The 18,666-nt window shown below is 45.3% G+C and overlaps 2 protein-coding genes across 3 annotated transcripts; one reads left to right on the forward strand and one right to left on the reverse strand.

Moving 5' to 3' along the window:
* COX19 (cytochrome c oxidase assembly factor COX19) lies at nucleotides 1–2,684 on the reverse strand. Of its 2 annotated transcripts, XM_068423096.1 has the most exons (4): nucleotides 2,501–2,684; nucleotides 2,266–2,377; nucleotides 1,149–1,260; nucleotides 1–957 (listed from the first exon to the last, which is right to left on the reverse strand). In XM_068423096.1, exons 1-3 carry the CDS (start codon nucleotides 2,580–2,582, stop codon nucleotides 1,173–1,175), a joined length of 282 nt encoding a protein of 93 aa, XP_068279197.1. In that variant the 5' UTR covers nucleotides 2,583–2,684; the 3' UTR covers nucleotides 1–957; nucleotides 1,149–1,172. The 2 variants fall into 2 exon arrangements, with proteins under 2 accessions (XP_068279197.1, XP_068279196.1); XM_068423095.1 differs by having other exon boundaries at nucleotides 1–1,260.
* A 7,147-nt stretch (nucleotides 2,685–9,831) lies between these two features.
* LOC137676876 (cytochrome P450 2K1-like) lies at nucleotides 9,832–16,993 on the forward strand. Its single transcript, XM_068423968.1, is given in 9 exon segments — nucleotides 9,832–10,029; nucleotides 12,108–12,270; nucleotides 12,470–12,619; nucleotides 12,906–13,066; nucleotides 14,320–14,493; nucleotides 15,012–15,153; nucleotides 15,709–15,896; nucleotides 16,345–16,486; nucleotides 16,806–16,993. Coding segments are annotated over 9 exon segments (1,506 nt in total).
* Nucleotides 16,994–18,666: the final 1,673 nt, after the last annotated feature.

The raw sequence follows: 18,666 nt of genomic DNA on the forward strand, positions 1-18,666 counted from the left end.
TCCAGAGGACTTACAACTTTATTATCTGCTTAAAACATACTTCTAAGGGGCTAACAGGCCAAATTATTTTGTGTTGAACTCAGTATTAATTAAGAAAGACTCATTTGCATTAGTACATGGGAGAGAAATACCACTGGCTCTGATAATTCACGGTAAGTTACACAAACGCCTGTCAGGGACCTTAAAGACATACTCAGCCCTGATTGCACATCTACTGTGTGGGCTGCTGCGTTACCTTCCAGATGTATGGGCTGCAGCTGTGTGTCTTGGAATGAAATACTGTATTTCTTAGATAGCTAGCTCTTGATCCACCCTGCTTTTTAACATAAAACATTTGTTTTTAAAAGAATAAAATTGTCCAGTCACATTTATATGTAGAGTTCACAGTTACTTAGAACACAAATAAATACCATTCCTGTCTCCACAACTGATTTCACCATAAAGATATTAAAAAAACATATGGCAGCTCTACTTGGAGAAACGAACACATCCGTAACAAAAGATTCCCAGTTAAATGATAAAATAAAGTTAGGTGAACATGGTTGGCACAGTAAATAAAAGCAGAATCACCACCTGACTGGTGTCTGGAACTAGAAATACTGTCCCAGCAATGATGAAGGTTAACAGACTGAGAAAAGCCCCACCCCAGTACCTAAGTGTTTTCTATAGCAGGGTGAGGAGATCACCCCAAAGATGGGGATCAACACCAGGATTTAATAAAAAGCAATTTGCAAATACCACAACAGCTTTATTTCCACCTGACAAGTAACTGCCATAAGCATATTAGTAATGCCCGCATAAGATTAATCTATAGTTCAAGATCTACACAATAAAGGGTTTTTTTTTTTTGTCTTTTTAAAATAAGACTTCACTGTTCTTACAGAGGCATGGAGAACACTTCAGGCAATAATTGTTTTCTCCCAGGCAAAATGTCCTTATGGATCTTTAAAGAGTAGGCTGGAGAAATTAAAAGAAAAAAGTTAGGAAATACTTGAGGAAAGTAGACAAAGGCAGTACTTCTGCTCATTTCAAAAATCTTATTTTAGGAAAATTAAGCTTTGAAAAAAGGTTCCTTCAGGAAACACTTCCTATTGCAATATGAACAGAATGTACAATGTGTACTACATTAAGAATTACACTTTCCATACATTAAAAGAAGTTGTCCTTCTTCATTACAACTTTTCAGGTTTCGCTTCTGATTTCTCATCTATCAGATCTTTAAATCCCAATTTTTCCAGTGGTTCGTTAGCCATAAGTTGCCTAAGTTAAAAACAACAAAACAACAAAAACATTATGCAGAACACAGTCTATAACCAAGAGAACAGCAGCATTTTCTACTTCATTTGATATTATTTACTCTAAATATTTATTCTAAATAAATTTACTCTAAATCCAAGACATCCATGCAGAGTGACTGCCACCTGGCAAAGCCTCAGAAACTTCCATTTTGGGAAAGCAACATTGAGGAATACTTTTTTTACTTAACAGCAGTTTTCCAATTAAATGTATTGTTTCCTGATATTAGATAAGAATTTCCTCAGAAACTGACCCAACTCTTGGTTATCTTTAATTAACAGACTGCATAAGAGCTTCCTAAAATTCTATCTGTCCCATTTACCAGATTTTTAAGTGAATGTGGTTTACAACAGCACTCGGGGTACCACTATACTTTGCTGGAGTGATTTTCAAACTGTTTTGGATTTGTGGCCTTGCTCAGCACCAGCCCATGCAGTGTATGCAAGCGTCCTTGTATTTAAGTGCACTGAATAACGCCCTTCGTGCATTTCCCGATGGGCTCCCTGACTCGCCACTGAACAGAAAGCATTGCAAAGCAATGCAAGACTGACAACATCCCTGGAAAACCAACCACCAGCACTTTTTTTCACTTGAACTAAGGAACATGTTAAACTTTTAACTTGTAACCATGGCTAAATAAAAAAAAAAATATAAAGCTTCTCATTGAGAAAGACGGTTGTGCACAGTGGAAGCTGGCCAGGTCTCGCAGTTATCCCGCTCTCCGGGCTGGATGCCCACACCCCATCAGAAACACACACCAAGCAAACCGCTGAAGCCACAGAGGACACCTGCTTCTTACAGGGACACAAGGTTCCTGCACGAGCGCCTCCACTGCGGATTCCCTTCCCTCCGCGCAAAGGGAGCCCTGCTGCTTGCCGCCCCGGGGCCACCCGGCTGCCCCTCAGCCGCCGCCGCCGGGCCGGGCCGTGCCGTGCCCAGGCGGCCCCGGAGGGCCGGGCTACCACTTGCCTCTCCATGCGGCACTGCAGATAGGCCATGGCGCGCTGCCGGCAGGCCCCGCTCTCGTAGCCGCTGTCGCGGAGGCACTCCATGAACCGCTCCTTGAAGGCACTGCACTCCCCTGCAAGAGACAGCGAGGGCCGCGCTACCGCCGGGCTCGGCCGGCGGCCCCGGGCCCCCGGAGAGCTGAGGGGAGGGAGGCCCGGCGCTAGGCCGCGGGGAGGCCGGACCCGCGGTACCGCACCGAAATGATCCAGCGGGAAGGCGCCCTTGTCCGGCGGCCGCGGTTTGAAGCTCTTGCTGCTGAAGTTCATGGCGGTGGACATGTCGCCGGCGGGGGGCCGGGCCGAGGGTCCCTCCGGTCACACACCGGCCGCCGGGGGGAGCCGAACACCGATCGTCGGCAGCTCCCGCGAGCGCCGAGCGCATCGAGCGGGGCACGTGACCGCTGCCGCTCCGCAGAAGGGGCGGGGCCACGCCACTATGGAAACGGCATTGGCGTTGCTGTGGCAACTGGGGCGCCACGGTAACGCAATAGGGCCGCGCGGGCGGGGGACGAGGTGACGTCACCGCCGCAGGGCTCGTCCACCGGCGCGGGTCGCCATGGAGGCGCCGCCGCTGCCCGCCACGTTGGGCCGGGCTGGCGGCCTCCGGGGCGCGGCGGGGCCGGTCCCTGCAGCGCAGGAGGTTCGGGCCGGGGGCTCCCGCTGTGCGGCCGGGGCTCGATCAGCCTCCGCCAAATAAAACGATTTCGTCTCATAAAACCCTTGTTACTTTCCTAACTCACCTCCTGACTCTCGGAGTGGGAAAGGCGAGAGCGGCGGTCACGGGCCGCCAGCCTGCAGGGGAGCAGGGAAAAATGGTTGGTCCTGGCGCGTTTGTTCGTCTGGAAATGAAGGGGAAAAGAGCAAAACTCAGGGCCTGGTGTCAGCACATTGATGTGGGATCCAGCCTCAGCCGAGCCGCTCCTGTTTCTGTCCAGGGCCTGGGCTGAGGCCTGGCTCCTCCTTCCCCTTCGCCATGAAGAACAAGTTCCTCACCCGTCACTGCTGAGCACTAAATCTTGATTTAAAACACATTTTTCAGGACCCAGCAGTGGCTGGCGGTGCGGTCTGAGAGCCCTGAGGACCAGCGGGCAGAGGCACTCTCCTTAGCAATCCAGCAGGGTGTTGGAAGAGCCGTTCCTGTCCGGCTGCAGTGATGTGAACTCTGCCATCAACCACCCATGGCGGCAGCGATGTGATTGCTCATCCCTCGTTAACCCTCACGGTTTAACCCCTGTGCACAAACCTGACGGACAGCACCGAGTTATTTTAAGCCTCCTACAAGCGATGGGCGAGCAGGCAGCTCCCCACCACGCGGCGCAGACGCCAATGAGGCCGGTAAAACCACTCGGTCATGGGCAGATGCTGGGGAAACAGTGAACTTCCAGATCCCCACGACAGATAACCAAGACAAAGACCCCTTTTGCCCGCAGGTTTACAGCACGCGCTCTGCAGAGCCTCACATCCCAGCCTGAAAGGAGGATGAGAAATGGCGTTAATTTAACCCACCCGAGTGTTAACCGTGGATTACGCTGTTAGAGTCTTTTTTTCTTCTTCTTTGTCCATAGCTGCAATTGGTTTAAGATGGTCTTTCATCTATTTTAAGTTGATTTTCTTTTAATTAAATGACTGAGATAAGTAGAAAGAATTCGAGGCTGGGAAAAAAAAAAAAACAGCTGCAATTGTTAAGGACAGCCATTATAGAAATATTACCTGCAGCCCCATTTCAAGTGCGTTTTGTTTATGCTTTGATTGCTTTCTTATTAAGGTATTGAAATTGTAAATGGAAAATTACACCATGTTCTATTACATAAGCAACTGGTTTACACAGCTTGAAATATAAGGTTTTATTTATTATTATGTTTTCAGGGCTATGAACAATAGATGTTTTTTATTACACGGTAAATAGCACTTTTCCACTTGACTTCGTTATAACACTTAACAGTAAAAGGGAGATACTCCTCTTTCATAAATACATGCAGCAAACCTTCTCCCAGATCTCACAGGACTGAGCAGCAGAGAAGCAGCTTTGGTTTATCTGGACAAGTTTAACTGAAGTGTCAAGGCACTTGATTTTAGCCAACTGCCCAAATTACATTCCTTAGTTTCTGGCACAGTGGTTGACTTGCTGATTCCCCATTTGATGAAGGAAGAAATTAAAGGAAAAAGATATGCAGGGATCCCATAGTTGAATTATTCCCAGACAGTGACAATCCTATGCAAAGGTTATATCAATTTGCTGTACTATACATATTATATCCAAATGTCTTGATTACCTATTAATTAACTCAATGTCTTTCTTTGGAGTCTTAAATTTTGTAGTTACCCAAATTCAGGTCAGGTATAGTAGCAGGTGTTTGGTTATGCTTACCTAATGTTTTTATTCCAAATGTCACTTGTATCTTCTAGAGTTTCCTTTAAAGGTACAGCTTGTCTTAGAATCTAATACGTGTGCTTCAGCAGTTTAGCATGTATTTTTTCCCAAGGAGATCAAATGAAACCCCCATTAAATAATCAGTGTGAAAAAAAAAAAATTTCATTTCAGATTAAGCCAACCAGTTCCAAAAGAATTCAATAAAAACAGTGCCACAAAGAGCAGTGCCACGAACAGAGAATCAAATGCTTTTCACATATTATCTTTCAAAGAAGCAAGAGACTTTCACGCCATCAGGGAAATCTGAAATAGCTATTTCAGTTAAAAAACTACCCATTGTACAAGAGAGATCAGATAATTTGTAAAGCATCGAGTGTTTTACAGTATCTCTAGTCTGGAGTCCTGAGCCCTTTCCAAAAACTAGAAGGCTCAAATTAGAAGGCTCCCCAAACTAGGCAAAATCTTGGATCTTCTCCTTTCAAGTTACACAGCTTGATGGATAAAAAAAATCCTTTGCCTGAATCAGAGCTGTTAGTCATTAATTATGGACTAAAGAGTCATTAATTATCGACTAAAGTAACATTTAAAAAATGTTTGCTCTTTCACAATGTTGTCAGATCACACTGAAAACTTATTCCACTATTGGTGCTTATCTGTCAGTTGTACAAATGTACCTTCAGAAGGAGTTTTTACACACTTAGCATTATTTCTGGCAGCACCAAATTGAATAATACATCAGAGCAGTACCTCTGTTCCTTTTTATGGGCAGAGTAAAGTCCAGGACTTTCATTATTTTCTCTCTCTCACCATGCTGCATCTTTTAAGACCCTACAGATTCAGGTTATCAGGTAGTTAATTTGAAAATAATTTATTGACAAGCCATGAAAGGCTTTGAGTAAAGTACTAGGGGATTTTGTAGCTTGACTTGGGATAGCTGTAAGAAATTAATCAGTTGAACAAGACCAAGCACATTCAGACACTGGAATTTGTGCCCTTGAGACTGCTGTTCCCAGCCCAGGCACAGAACACACCTCAGAGAAACATCCTTCCAGGTTCACTCATTCCTACGCCTCACCCTCGCGCAGCAAGCACGCCGCCAGTTCTTACATAAGGTCTCTTGCTACATCACTGCCACAGGCTGTTGTAAACCATTTTTCTCCCTTTTATTTCAGGTTTCTAGACAAGCAAAAATGCAGAATATTGCCAGAATAGTCTGAGGAATGGGGATTTCTGTTGTGGGTGATTAATGATATATTATTGTTTTGCACTTACAGGGAAATCATAGTTTCATGCCAGTAAGGTCAGGGCCTTAATATGTTATGTGCTCTACAAAGATGTACAGAACGATAGCTCGTTTTCTGCTATAACTGAGCCAAGGCCTCATCAGGTTAGAGGGGAACGTGGTAGAAATAGTTACACTGCGCTGAAAGCCAAAGCAAACCTTTTTCTTACATTGCTAGTTGCAATTCTGGTATATCTAAATCCACATCTCTATCTGCATCAAGATGGGGGACCCAAAAGTAAGATGCTGGGACCCTGGCTCTGTAGATACCTACCAACTAATCATCCTTCGTGATATGCCCCAAATTGCCCTTGGATTGATGTAATTTCTGCAATACTGTATTGAGATAGACTGAAGCTAGAGACCCAGACCAACGAGATCCTTGGAGCTATGTCGAGGTGTTTAATCTGTTCAGTTGTATTTTGAAAATAAATTCTTCATAACCTGACCTCCTCAATAGTGACTTCCCAGGTCAGGCTGCCTTGGCTTGTTGGCATTAAGTGTGGGGTCTGGAAGATCATGCTTCTGGCTATAGTCATGATGGATTCTACTGCAAGTATTTTTATAGATATGCATGTTATAAAGGACATTACCAGCACCAAATCCCAGGATCTCCCAGGTATTTTATCACTGAGTGAGACTCATGAAGGAATGACATCTATTTGGTCCAAGAACAAGGCTGTTAAAAGCAACAAAGTTCCTGAGAACGGTTTGTTGCTAAAAGGGGTAAATGCTTAACATGAGTGGGAAATAGGCTCTGCACAGAGACAATGCACTAAAGCCATGCACAGATTTTTTTTATTTTCTTCTGCCAGTGACCAGACCCATCACATACAATCTTTCAGCTCAGAGTATGGAAAAAAATCCCAAGAATCTTTAATTGAAATTTTGCAGTGAAATAATGATTTTTAGAAGTATTTGTCAGGTGTCTTTCTTCCCAAAGCAGATGTGCAACACACACCGATTTGAAAGATAAATTAAAAGAAATTCAATACAAGTTATTTGTATCAAAATGAGCATAGTAAACACTTGAGATACTGATCACTACTCTGTAGTGATCCTATAGAAATACCGATTTGCAGGATGGGAAGAAGCGGGTGTAATCCATAATATGCAATAAAACAATAAAATAAAAACATTAAAAACAATGCAATAATTATGAGAAATGGGAAGAGGTCAAAGTCGGAAAGCTTTTGATTTCTTTTTGCCGTGGTATTTCTCAAAGTGAGCAAAATCCATTAGCAAGGAGCAGCCTGAGTTTTAACACATCTGAGTCTTTAAAAATGTTAATGTTTAATAGGGTATGCTCATGGTTTATATATCCCTGATAACAATGCACGGGCTGATAGGCATCTCTTGAGGTTGTAAATCAGTTGCAGAGCCTTGCAAGGCACACAAGCACTTGGTGTTCACTCTCGTGGTTTTATTATGTTATCAGAACTCATTGACTGAATTATGGCCTTATAACAGCTCTTTCTCTGCATTACCCTACTGTTACTCTAACATTATTAACCTATGTCCCATTAGAGGATGATAGGTCCTTCTCCAGATGTGCACACAGAAGTTAGATGACTCTCTGGCTGTTTAATGTACAGGCTCATTTTCTAGGAGGAACTGATTATTTCCCTGAGCTATGCCCACAAAGTCTGCTTACCTGAAGATAATCTTGGCTCTGGCGTGGGCTGGTAGAAGGACAAAGGCATGTGAGCAGGGAGCAACATTTTCTCCCCAGTCATGTGTGGAATGCCTCACCTTGCAAGCCAACAACTCAGTTGTAGGCTGTGTTCAGGATTGCATACTGGAAGCCAAGGTATGTGACGAAGAAATGGAGGTGAGAACATCACGTTAGTTGTATTTTAAAACTGCAATGATTCCCTCCCACTGGAGAGCTCACCCGTCATTTCTCACAGTGCATGCATCAGTCTAGCAGTTGAAAGTCCATGGGCTCACTGCTTGAGAAAGGATTTCACCCTATGTTATCACCAGGTACAACCTGAAGCTTTAAACAGTCTGAAAGCCCTTGAGAAGGTGCTCTTGATGTCTATGGCAGTGGTCAGCTCTACTCTGACAGAGCAGTGGTGGCTGTATGTAAACAGAAACAATAAATTTCCTCCTTTGGTACCCGACTGGGCCTATGTAGGATTTTTTCCTCACTCTTATTGTATCTTATAAAGTCTCAAGAGTCCCAGTGGTTGCACCATTTGCTCAGAGAAGAGTCTGGCAGAACAGGATATTCTTGGAAATGTCTGGGAGAAGAGGGTACAGACCAAGACCTCACAGTTGTGCAGCAAATATTGAGATGGCCGTGACCATCTATTGCCCTCCTTTCTTTGCCCACCCTGCCTCGTCCTCTTCTGCACAGGGTAATTCTCTCTTGTGAAAAACACCACTCCTGATAACAAGCCTTGGAGAACAGGCAGACATGCAGGCACCTTTTTCATGTCAACCTAGTTAGAGTTTATTGATTCCCCTTGCCTTTGGCTAATGTACTTTTATTATTATTAATAAATAATCATCATTTTTCCATCAGTGGAGCCTGCACCTGGGAGCCTTGGAGGATTCTAGCAAAAGTATTATTAAAACTAAAGATTTCTAGAGGGTCGAACAACGGGACGGCCCAGTAATCTAACAGAATCTGCAACTGGGGAGCAAAATATCCCCACTTGAGAATGTGTGATAGAGCATCAAAGAGCATCAAATTGGCTCCTTCCCCCAGAGCCACCATTTAAAACTGTGGCCTCCTGTTCACGACCACTGCTGCTGTGTTGTCACCCCCCAGGGATGCAAAGGGTGCGGGTGGCTCTTGGGGAGCTGTCTCCCGGGCCCGTGGGCTCTTGCAGGACCCTGCCCTGGCATGGTGCTTGATGCACTGCCCCTGGGTGCCAAAGCTGTTGCTGTGTGCTCCTCCTGCCTGGCACCCCCTCTGCAACAGCAGCCCAGGCAGCCTCCGTCCTCTGCCCGGCCAGCTGCAGAGCCTCATCCGGGCTCCTCCCAGGTTACAAAGATCCAGGATCTCCTTCCCAGTCTAGGCAAAAGGATTGCCTGGAGGGGATGATTTCTCCTAGAGGATTGCACACATCTGCTCATAAACAGGCAGGACAGCTGGGAAAAAGTGAACACCAAACTCAGAGATGGACATCCAGGCACACAGTCCTCTGGACAGTAAACTGCAAAATAGTGAGTGAAGTGGTTTCAGGGGCATTTTGGGATTGTCAGTAGAGGAGTTTTGGGACAAAGATCAATAACAGTGTCAGCAATGAAAACGCTGTGCTGCTTAAGGAGGTGATTTTACTGGGGTGGCAGGAAAGCAGAGAGAATCAGAGCTGTTACCTGGAAGTGAACCTCCTCCCGTCTGCAATCCTGAATTAGCACATCTTCATGCCACCATCGTTCCAACTCCTCCTTGGTCAGCCTTGTCTTCTCTGTGGACTGCCTTGCCGGCTGCACCCTGGGCCATGCATTGTTGTGGGCTGTCCCTTCTGCATCCTGCTTCCTCCATTGCATCACCGGTGATCCGGCTGAGTCCTGTGACCTGGCACCTGGACAGCAATCTAGCACGGGTCCTGTCCCTTAATTCTGCACCTGAAATCAGTAGACCACAACATAGCCATAACACAGTTTTTCACTGGAAAACAAACACCTTGCCCCAGTGTTGTAGAAGAAATAGGAGCTCCAGATTACGATAATCCATGTTTCAGAATAAAATAACGTGCTTTATTTGGCAGGAAAAAAAGTACATCTGGTCTAAATGGAAGTAAACAAGACCTCACAGTCCTTTTTTCTGTGTAAAGCCACTTCCCCAGAAGGTGTGTTCAGGCAATGACAGAAGGGCTATAAAGGGGCCCCGAGATGCCCATACCCACACTGATTTAGACATGGCCATACAGAGTTTGCTGCAGTACGTGGGCTCTAGCTCGCTGCTCTATGTGGCAGCAGGGCTGGTCGCTCTCTTTTACTTTCTTACCAGCTTGAAGAAGTCGGTTTGCAGTTTGCCTCCTGGGCCACGACCTCTTCCTCTGATCGGAAACTTGAACGTGGTGGACCTGAAAAAGCCGTTCCAGTCGCTGACAGAGGTAGGGTCTGAGCGAGGAAAACGTGCGGCTCCTGAAATGAGAAATGCAACTAGGGAAATGCAGGCAAATACACGCATTCCTTCCTTTATACACGCACAAGTGCAGATCTCCACTCCTTGCAATCAGCTCCATATTGTTGGTATTTTGAGACCCTCAGAGGCTGCAGGTAGAAAACTCGAGTTGGGCCGGTCTGCTGACAGATCAGGACTACTTGCCATCAAGAGATGTCTCACTGCAGACAGACCTCTCCCGCTGAAGGTAGGTAGGAAGGAAGAAAGGGAGGAAGGAAGGGTATCATCCCCACAGCAGAGGAAACGGGATCATATGCACGTTTATTTCCAGAGCTAATTAGATCCCTGCAATGCAAAGCTCAGCTTTGCCTCCCCAACCCTCCCCTGCACACACCCACAATGGCCAGGCTTATTTAAGACTTGATGTGTGGCTTTTATATGTCTAGGTAAACAAATTGCTTTTTCTTATGGAGCTCCATGGATACTTTTATTTCTAAAGGAGAAAAAAAAGGACTTAAATATTATAAAGCCAGGTGCAATGTTTGTTTCAGAAAGTGTCTGCTGTGTTCCCATAGGGAGGTGGGGACAAGTCAATGCAAATTCAGGTTTCTTCTGGTTGCTGCAGAGATGGTTGAGGTGCCGTGAGTGACCTGTCACATACCCTGTGTGTGTCCTTACTGGACACTATGATAGGGGAAACCCAGTCCCCAGTGAACTCCTTCAGCCCACCTGAAGAGCCGCAGTGAGGGCAGTGCAGACACTGAAATTCTCCAGTTAGTTGTAGAAGAAAGGGCATCCTGGGATGCAAAAGTACAGAATTCCCACAGCAGTCATGCAGTGTTCCTCCGCCCTGATTTACGGTGCAGAGGATTGTGCAGAGTGCAGCTTTGATGGGCTTCTGGTCCTGAGCTCCCATCTGATCATAGGTATGTTTGAGGGTGCCGGTATGGAAGGGCAACTATTTTTGGTGATACTGGGGGATTTTATGATACAAATGTCACACGAAGGCACCAGGCTCATTTCCTATAATCTGCCAAGCAGCTTTCTTTAGGCTTTCAGGCCTGCCACGTTCAATACTTGTGCTGCTGAGAAAAAACAGGGCTGATGCCAAGAAGTACTAATGCAAAGAAATGACCAAAGGAAGGCGAGGAGGTGGCTGTGATTCCCTGCCCCTGGCTCTGCCGCGCACTCTGCGAGCTGCCAGAGATGAGAGAACCAGTGTTAGTGTTATCTCCCAAGCCGTCAAACCACCGTTTGATGAAAAAAAAATTCAATTTGTCTGGTGTAATAACAGGAGCTGCTTCTAATCTGAAATTCAATTTTCGGAATGTATCTAATGCATAGCAAATGGTAACCCAGGCACATCGGAAACAAGGCGGCATTTGGAGCGGATGGCTTGCAGTGTGTTTAAATGAAGTCTAAAATACTGAGTGAATGATTAGATTGTCAAAGCCACCCTTCTGTGGAACAGATGATTCATGTTTAATTTGCTATAAAAGCCTAGAGCTCCTGTGACATTATCTACAAGAATATGCTTCCTAGTCGTATTCAAGTTTCTGGTGGCCAGCAAATAATTTTGCGATGACTGCAACACTACCCACGTCGCCATAATTAGAGACAAGTGCTGTCCTGAAAGAAAGAGTTATTGTCTAGCTTTGTTTTTGTAGTGTTTGTGGCTTCACCCTCAAAGATGTGTGCACGCCTGCTTGCCTCAGGTCAACAGCATTAAAATAAACAGGCCTGCCTGCTACAGCGTTTTCTAACCAGCCTCCAAATGGTGGTATCGCTGCGTTGGCCTGTTGCTGCAGAACACCACAGGAATGCAATGGCATTTTATTGGCTTCTCTGATAGGAGCGGTGATAGCAGACACCTTGTTGTGCAAACAGGGTGCAAGCAGAGATGCTGGCAATTGATAGCTGTTGCTCATTAGTTGCATTACGGCAGCACCTGGAGACTTCAGGCGGGGCTGGGAGGCTCCTTTAGGGATAGAAACCACATAGGGTGGCTAGTGCTAGCCTTTGGGTCCAGATCTGGTTTTGAATGAACATATTTATTCACCTTGACAGCTCTCCAAGATATACGGCAACGTCTTCACCGTGCATTTGGGACCCAGGAAAGCTGTGGTACTGGCTGGATACAAAACCATCAAGGATGCCCTTTTAAATCATGCTGAAGAATTTGGAGAGAGGGCAGAAATACCCATATTTAGGAAAATGACACAAGGAAACGGTAAGTGACCTTTTGGTTGGTTAGTTTTTGTAGCTTGTCTATGTTCATTATATTCCTACAGCAGAGAGTATCATCCTCTTACAGATTGCTTTTTGTTTACATAGCAGTGTATAAAGCAGCTTTGGTACCAGTGTGTAAGAAGGCCTTACAAACATTTCTTAACCACGGATAACGTAAGGTTGTTACACCTTTATTTTAGGCGTAGCATTCAGCCATGGAGAGCTGTGGAAAACTATGAGAAGATTCACCTTGTCCACCCTGCGAGACTTCGGAATGGGAAAGAGAACCATTGAGATCCGAATCCTGGAGGAAGTAAATTCCCTGATCAAATATTTTGAATCCTATCAAGGTGAGTGTCAAGACTTTCATCCAGAGACAGAAAACATGCCTAGCAGAACAATAAAGATTAATGACAGTTTAACTCTGAGCAAATGGTAGCTCATGGTTAAAGTTCAGCATACACTGAAGTAGGTTATTAAACCGAGGCCTTAAAACATTGAAATCGAGTTCCCTGCTATGCATTCTGGGTGGTGAATGAGTTTTTTCTTTGGGAGCTCAGGACTACATTTCCATAGGAAACCAGACTGAAACGAGCATAATCACATCATCATTTCTTTTCATTGCTTGAAATACAGGGACACCATTTGATACGAAGATGATACTCAACAGTTCTGTATCCAATGTCATCTGCTCTATATTGTTTGGAGAGAGGTTTGAATATAATGATCCTGTATTTCTAACCTTGCTGAAGATGCTAAATGAAAATACTAAGCTGTTGGGCTCCCCAGTGGTGCTGGTAAGGGCTTGATTTTGTGTTTTAGCTTTTAGGTTTTTGGGGGATATCCAGTTGCCCGTGTTTGTCCTCCTGGCCTCCCACATCTTGCTTCTTGAGAACAAGAACATTATCAGCCAGCCTGTACAGAACACATCTGCCGTTCTGTACCTGCAACGCACAGATTCCCAGGCTCCCGTGCATAGGCTGTGAAGCTTATTAGTAAAAGAAAAAAACCCAAAGTCTTCACAAAAGGAACTATTTTACCCTCTTTGAAGAGCAGAAGCACAACACGTCCATCATATCAAGGATTGGCCCTGAAATGCCATTTCAAATCTCCCTCCTTGCATTACACTTTCAATAACTGTCTTAGTTCTGCCTCCCCTAGAACCAGGTTTGACAAACTTCTTTTTCTTTTATTTTGGCCACTGAAACTCAATCTTAGCAAACTAGCAGTTGATATAAGCCTGCTCCTTCCTGACACAAAGCCTCTGCTTTGAACACCAGCAGAGTCGTCTTTCTGAGCCATGCTGAGGTCTGCAGCTGGCTGTAACTCCAGACTAGCTAAACCCAAAAGCCACCGCCCAAGCACAGGTCAGAGTTACACGCTGTGTACAGACACTCTCCCAGGACAAGGCACCAGCTAACAGCTAATGTCAGGTGTTTGTTTAATTGTCTGGCAGGGCAGCTAGTGGTCTCCTTGCAGGTGTACACACCTCTCATGGGATGATGGGGTGAGACCTCTCCTTTCTCCTGACAGCACGTATGTTGGTATGACATACTGCAACGCTGTGCTCAGTGCAGCTCCTAGGAACAGCGTAGTTGGGTTAGCTCGGTGCTGTGCCTGAGCTAATTGGCTTGGAAAGCACCACGTTGACACAGCAATATTGTTTGTCTGTGGAGGTGGCCAGGTCAAGTCCCTTCTGCTGCCATAGGGTGTGACACACCTGAGGGCTTTCCCTGGAATAAGTACAATGCTCACATTCCCATCTTTCACATCTGAGACCCTCTGTCCCACCACCTACACAGCTGGAAGCCCTGAAAGAAGATTAAGCAGATGGGTCTTCCAAAAGCCACAGCAAGGACTCATGCAGGGGTACAACAGAGAGAACACACTATTTCTGCAGCAATTCACAGCTGCTTGGACTGTTCAAGCGAATGTGGGGGAATTACGGCCTGAAATGTCAGGGCATGGGACAAGGGACCAGCAGTGTGATTTGAGATACCAGTATGAGTTCAAAATGCCAATTAACAGTAAGACTTCTCTTGCTCCACAGTTATATAATTTCTACCCATCCCTTGGATTTCTCTCTGGAGCATCCAAGACTGTGCTACAAAATGTCAGTGAACTGAACGCTTTTCTCCAGAAGCTCTTCCAGGAACACAAAGAAGAGTTTAATGAAAATAACTTAACAGGCTTTGTTGATGCCTTTCTGATGAAGCAACAACAGGTACTTTAAAGATAAGTCCGAGAGTCTTTCTATTCTTTTAGCTCTGACTTATTATTAGGACTGACCATCTGTCAGTGACTGGAAACAGAATTGCAGTGGGCAGAATATATCAAAGCTCATACTCACAGTGAGCTGTGCTGTACTTACTCCATAGCTCCACTGAAACTGCTGGTTAAAGGGATCTAGTTGTCAAGATATCCCACGTAGGTGAAATAAGTTACCACTCAGCACACAAAAGGAGGAGATAATCCCAATCCTTCCTGCAAGAATGAAGATAAACTTCATTGCAGTAACTAAATTCCAGCTAACCTAATATCTGGACCTGGGGATTGCTCATGTGCTTGGGACCAGACAAATTCTATACAGCATAGGCCCTAATGCTAAAATACAAAACATTTAGTTTCCCAGAATGTATAAAGTCACAAAAAGCTAAAATGCAGATAAAAATGGTAGCAACACAGTCGCATATTGGTATCACTTGCTGTAGAAATTATGGCCGTTACCCGTATGTTTTGAAGGAGTGAAAGAAACCTCACACTATGTTCAACAACGGAAACCTGCTGTTTTCAACCCTGGACCTCTTTGCCGCTGGGACTGAGACTACGTCTACGACTGTGCGCTGGGGTCTTCTTCTGATGATGAAATACCCAGAAATTCAGAGTAAGGCTGAGAAGTCTTCTTGTACAATATACTATTGCATGCTTAAGGCTTTGGTTGTGGAGGGGAGTGGAACTCATTCAGTGTTGTCTAGAGTAATTATTCTGAGTACTCTAAGAGAGATAACAACCATTGACTTTACAAAGGAATTTTATTCAGCTGGTTTGCAATAAACCAGCCTAGCCAAGTGGGAGAGGCTAAGGGCCAGTCTACAGTTACAGTAAAGCTCCCCCGTTGTTATTCACCTGCAGGCTATGGGCTTACGTCACTGAAGGTCTCCTCAGGAGCTGATTCTGATCTGGTTTCTGTTGAAGGCTGTGGGGTAACAAAGGTGTGTGATCAGAATCAGGCATGGGGTGTTCTGTAGTGACTCCATTCAAGCTCCCTTGGCTCAACAACGAACCTGAAAGAACCACGCCATGCCCTGACTTACCCACTTCTTCTCTTCCCAAATACCCCTCAAAGTTTTCCCTTTTCTTCATCTTGGCTGAACTGGAGGCCATTTCAAGTTGCAAGACAACAGGGTTATCAGCTTCTTAATCCTTTCCTCCCTCCAAGGAAAGATTCAGGAAGAAATGAACCACGTCATTGAACCAGGAGAGCTGCCTAAGTTGGAGGACCGGAAAAAAATGCCTTATACGGATGCAGTGATACATGAAATACAAAGGTTTGCCAATATTGTCCCAATGGGTGTATCACGATCAACTCCTACTGATGTGAATTTCCAAGGCTATGTGATTCCTAAGGTGAGCTTTGAGGCTAGCAGCTTACACTGCACAGATTCCTTACAGTTTTATTTAAAGCAGACAAGAAGGAAAATATAAACATCTAAAGACACTGTGATGCGTTGTTTAATCTATGATGTGATCCTCTGTCTTGGATCCAGGACAGCTGTTATAAACAGCACTGCACTGTGGTCTGTTACAGCTGTTTGAATCCAGAATGACCAAAGAATTTAATTAAATCACACTGGTTTGAATCTCTTATGCCAAATGTCTACTTCAGCATCTTTCTTGAAAGATCTGACTCTGCTGATAACAGGCAGAGCCACAGTGGGACAAGGAAGCACCCCCCAGTTCTGTTTGCCATGGCTCAGTCATATTTACCTCTCCACATTAGAAAAAAGAAAGCAGCCTGGCTCGACTAGGAAAATGTTCTGCTCTAGCTACTGTGAGTTTCTTTGATCCCTTTCAGGGTACAGAGATTATTCCGCTGCTGACCTCCGCTCTGAATGACGAGTTACACTGGAAAACCCCAGATCAGTTCAACCCTTCCCACTTCCTGGATGCTGATGGGAACTTCATTAGGAGAGAGGCATTTATTCCGTTCTCCATAGGTGAGAGGGGTAATGTGTGCACCACCTGGGGCTAGGCTCATAGCACAGTTCCACTGATTCCAGGAAAGTATGAAAGTCAGGAACACAGAACATAACAACACAGTCACTCATAGTGACTGAATGGTCTCACATACCTGCAGGCTTCTGTGTGGCTTGAGACCAAGTCAGTAGCACCTGTAATATACAGAGAGAAGGAAGGAAAAAATTTCCTACCTCAGCAGCCTGCTCTTACGGACTGTACATCCAGTTTAGAAGGTCTCAGACATCAACACTAACAGTTATGGTGATGATCGTTTACTTCTCTCCTTGCTGTTTTCAGGACGAAGGGCTTGCGTTGGAGAAGGACTGGCCAAAATGGAGCTGTTCCTCTTCTTTGCAGCCTTGCTCCGCAGATTTGTTTTCCAACCTCCTCCAGGAGTGGATAAGTCAGACCTAGATCTCACTGCTGATGTCGGCTTTACCTTGAACCCCATGCCTCACCTGGTTTGTGCTGTGCCCTATGAATGATCAAACGACATAGCGTTAGAGTAGTGAACACTTCAAGCTTGAAAGCAAGTGTAGTTACAGGGGAAAAAAGCTGTCTGTACCTGAGCTTTAGGGGAAGCAAGACACCGGGCACTGCTATTTTTCTCTCATTCATGCCATTCTTTCCAAAAGCTCTTGCGGTGTCTGGATAATGCAAGCCCTTCAGACACCCCTGAGTACTGCTCTCAGAAACAGCGTGATTCATTCCCAGAACAGCACATCAGAGATGCAGTTTTCAGGGCTGTCTGAAATAAGGAAATGGCTTCAAGCCTCCTCTATAGATGTAACACACCAGAGGCCCTCCCCTGAGAGCCTCCATGGGGAATTTCTTAGCCCAAAGTCCAAGCTCTATAGCAGAGCTGATTATCGATGGCCCAGCTGGAGACAACAGACCCTTAACGGATCTAGAAATCTCCCCAGGATGATTGTTCAGCTGAGCCTCAGACTGAGCTTCCATTGTGCGATACAACCTGCCTTATCTTTATTACAGAGACCTAGACACAAGGGTGTAACATGGGCTGATGCCAAGAGCCAGGCATGGGACAGTTACCAGAAAACATCTAAGTGGTTTGGGAAGTGGGTTCATTCCAACTCACACTAGGCACTTTATGCTGAAGAGCCTATTTACGATGGGGCAAATCTAGCAGCTTTCTGCTTCTGCTAGGAAAGGCATTTCTACCACTCCTTCACCTCTCCTGGCTTCATGCTGGCTCTGGCCCTTGTCCCATCCCTTACTGGGCCATCTTAGATCCCTGAACTGGCAGAAAATGATCAGCCACAGAAAGCAAAGAGTTTCTGAATCGGAGTGGCTAAAGCTGGACACAAGCCTGAAATCTGAATGGTGGTGCAGGTACAAGAGAGGAGGCTTCTCATGTGCTGTGAGACAGGCTTGAACCCACCCGTGGGTTAGGGAGCAGTGAGTCACTGAAGATGCTTTTGTGTTGGTTTGGAGGCAGGAAAGGCAGGTTAGGATGAGAAGAAAAAAGGGAGAAACAGAAAGTTACAGAAACTGAGGGGCTGGTTATGGTAAATCTATAGCATAAACCCAAAGTTGCCATCATCTAAAGCTGATCTGTGCTGCAAATGGAAGGAAAGAAAGCAGAATATGAAAGGATGACAAAGACGGGCGGTCTTTGGCCAAGACACTGACTCCTCACGCTAGCTTTAGTTCATACAGCTAAAGGGAGCACTCTAATAGTTGTACTGTACCTTGTACTGGCATTGCCCTTGTGCATGCATTTCACAGTGGGGCCAGCTCCAGGTTCCAGGTACATCTCGAGGAGTCTGCTGAACAAGCTGCGTAACAAGAAAGCCTTTGCTGCTACGTGTGCTTACGTTTGTTTTGCTGTTGCTCTACTTGCAGTCTAATTGCTGCAAGCCTGACCTTATCTCCTACTTAATAAATAAATATTTTGCTCTGTTGCTCTTTATCTGTCTGGTGTTGCAGGATGAAACTGATTTTGGGTCAAAATTATAAAGTTGGGCTGCACCACCTTTAATACACCCACACTAGAGAGGTGAGCACAGGGATCCCAGGACAACATGCAGCCAGGACACATTTAGCAGTGAGAAGAGTGAGCAATACTCACAGCCACAAAGGAAATAATTGAATTTCTAACGCCAGAAAATCACAACTGCTGTCTGAGACAGGACGT

Source organism: Nyctibius grandis, chromosome Z (genome assembly GCF_013368605.1).
Source record: "Nyctibius grandis isolate bNycGra1 chromosome Z, bNycGra1.pri, whole genome shotgun sequence".
NCBI classification, from domain to species: Eukaryota; Metazoa; Chordata; class Aves; order Nyctibiiformes; family Nyctibiidae; genus Nyctibius; species Nyctibius grandis.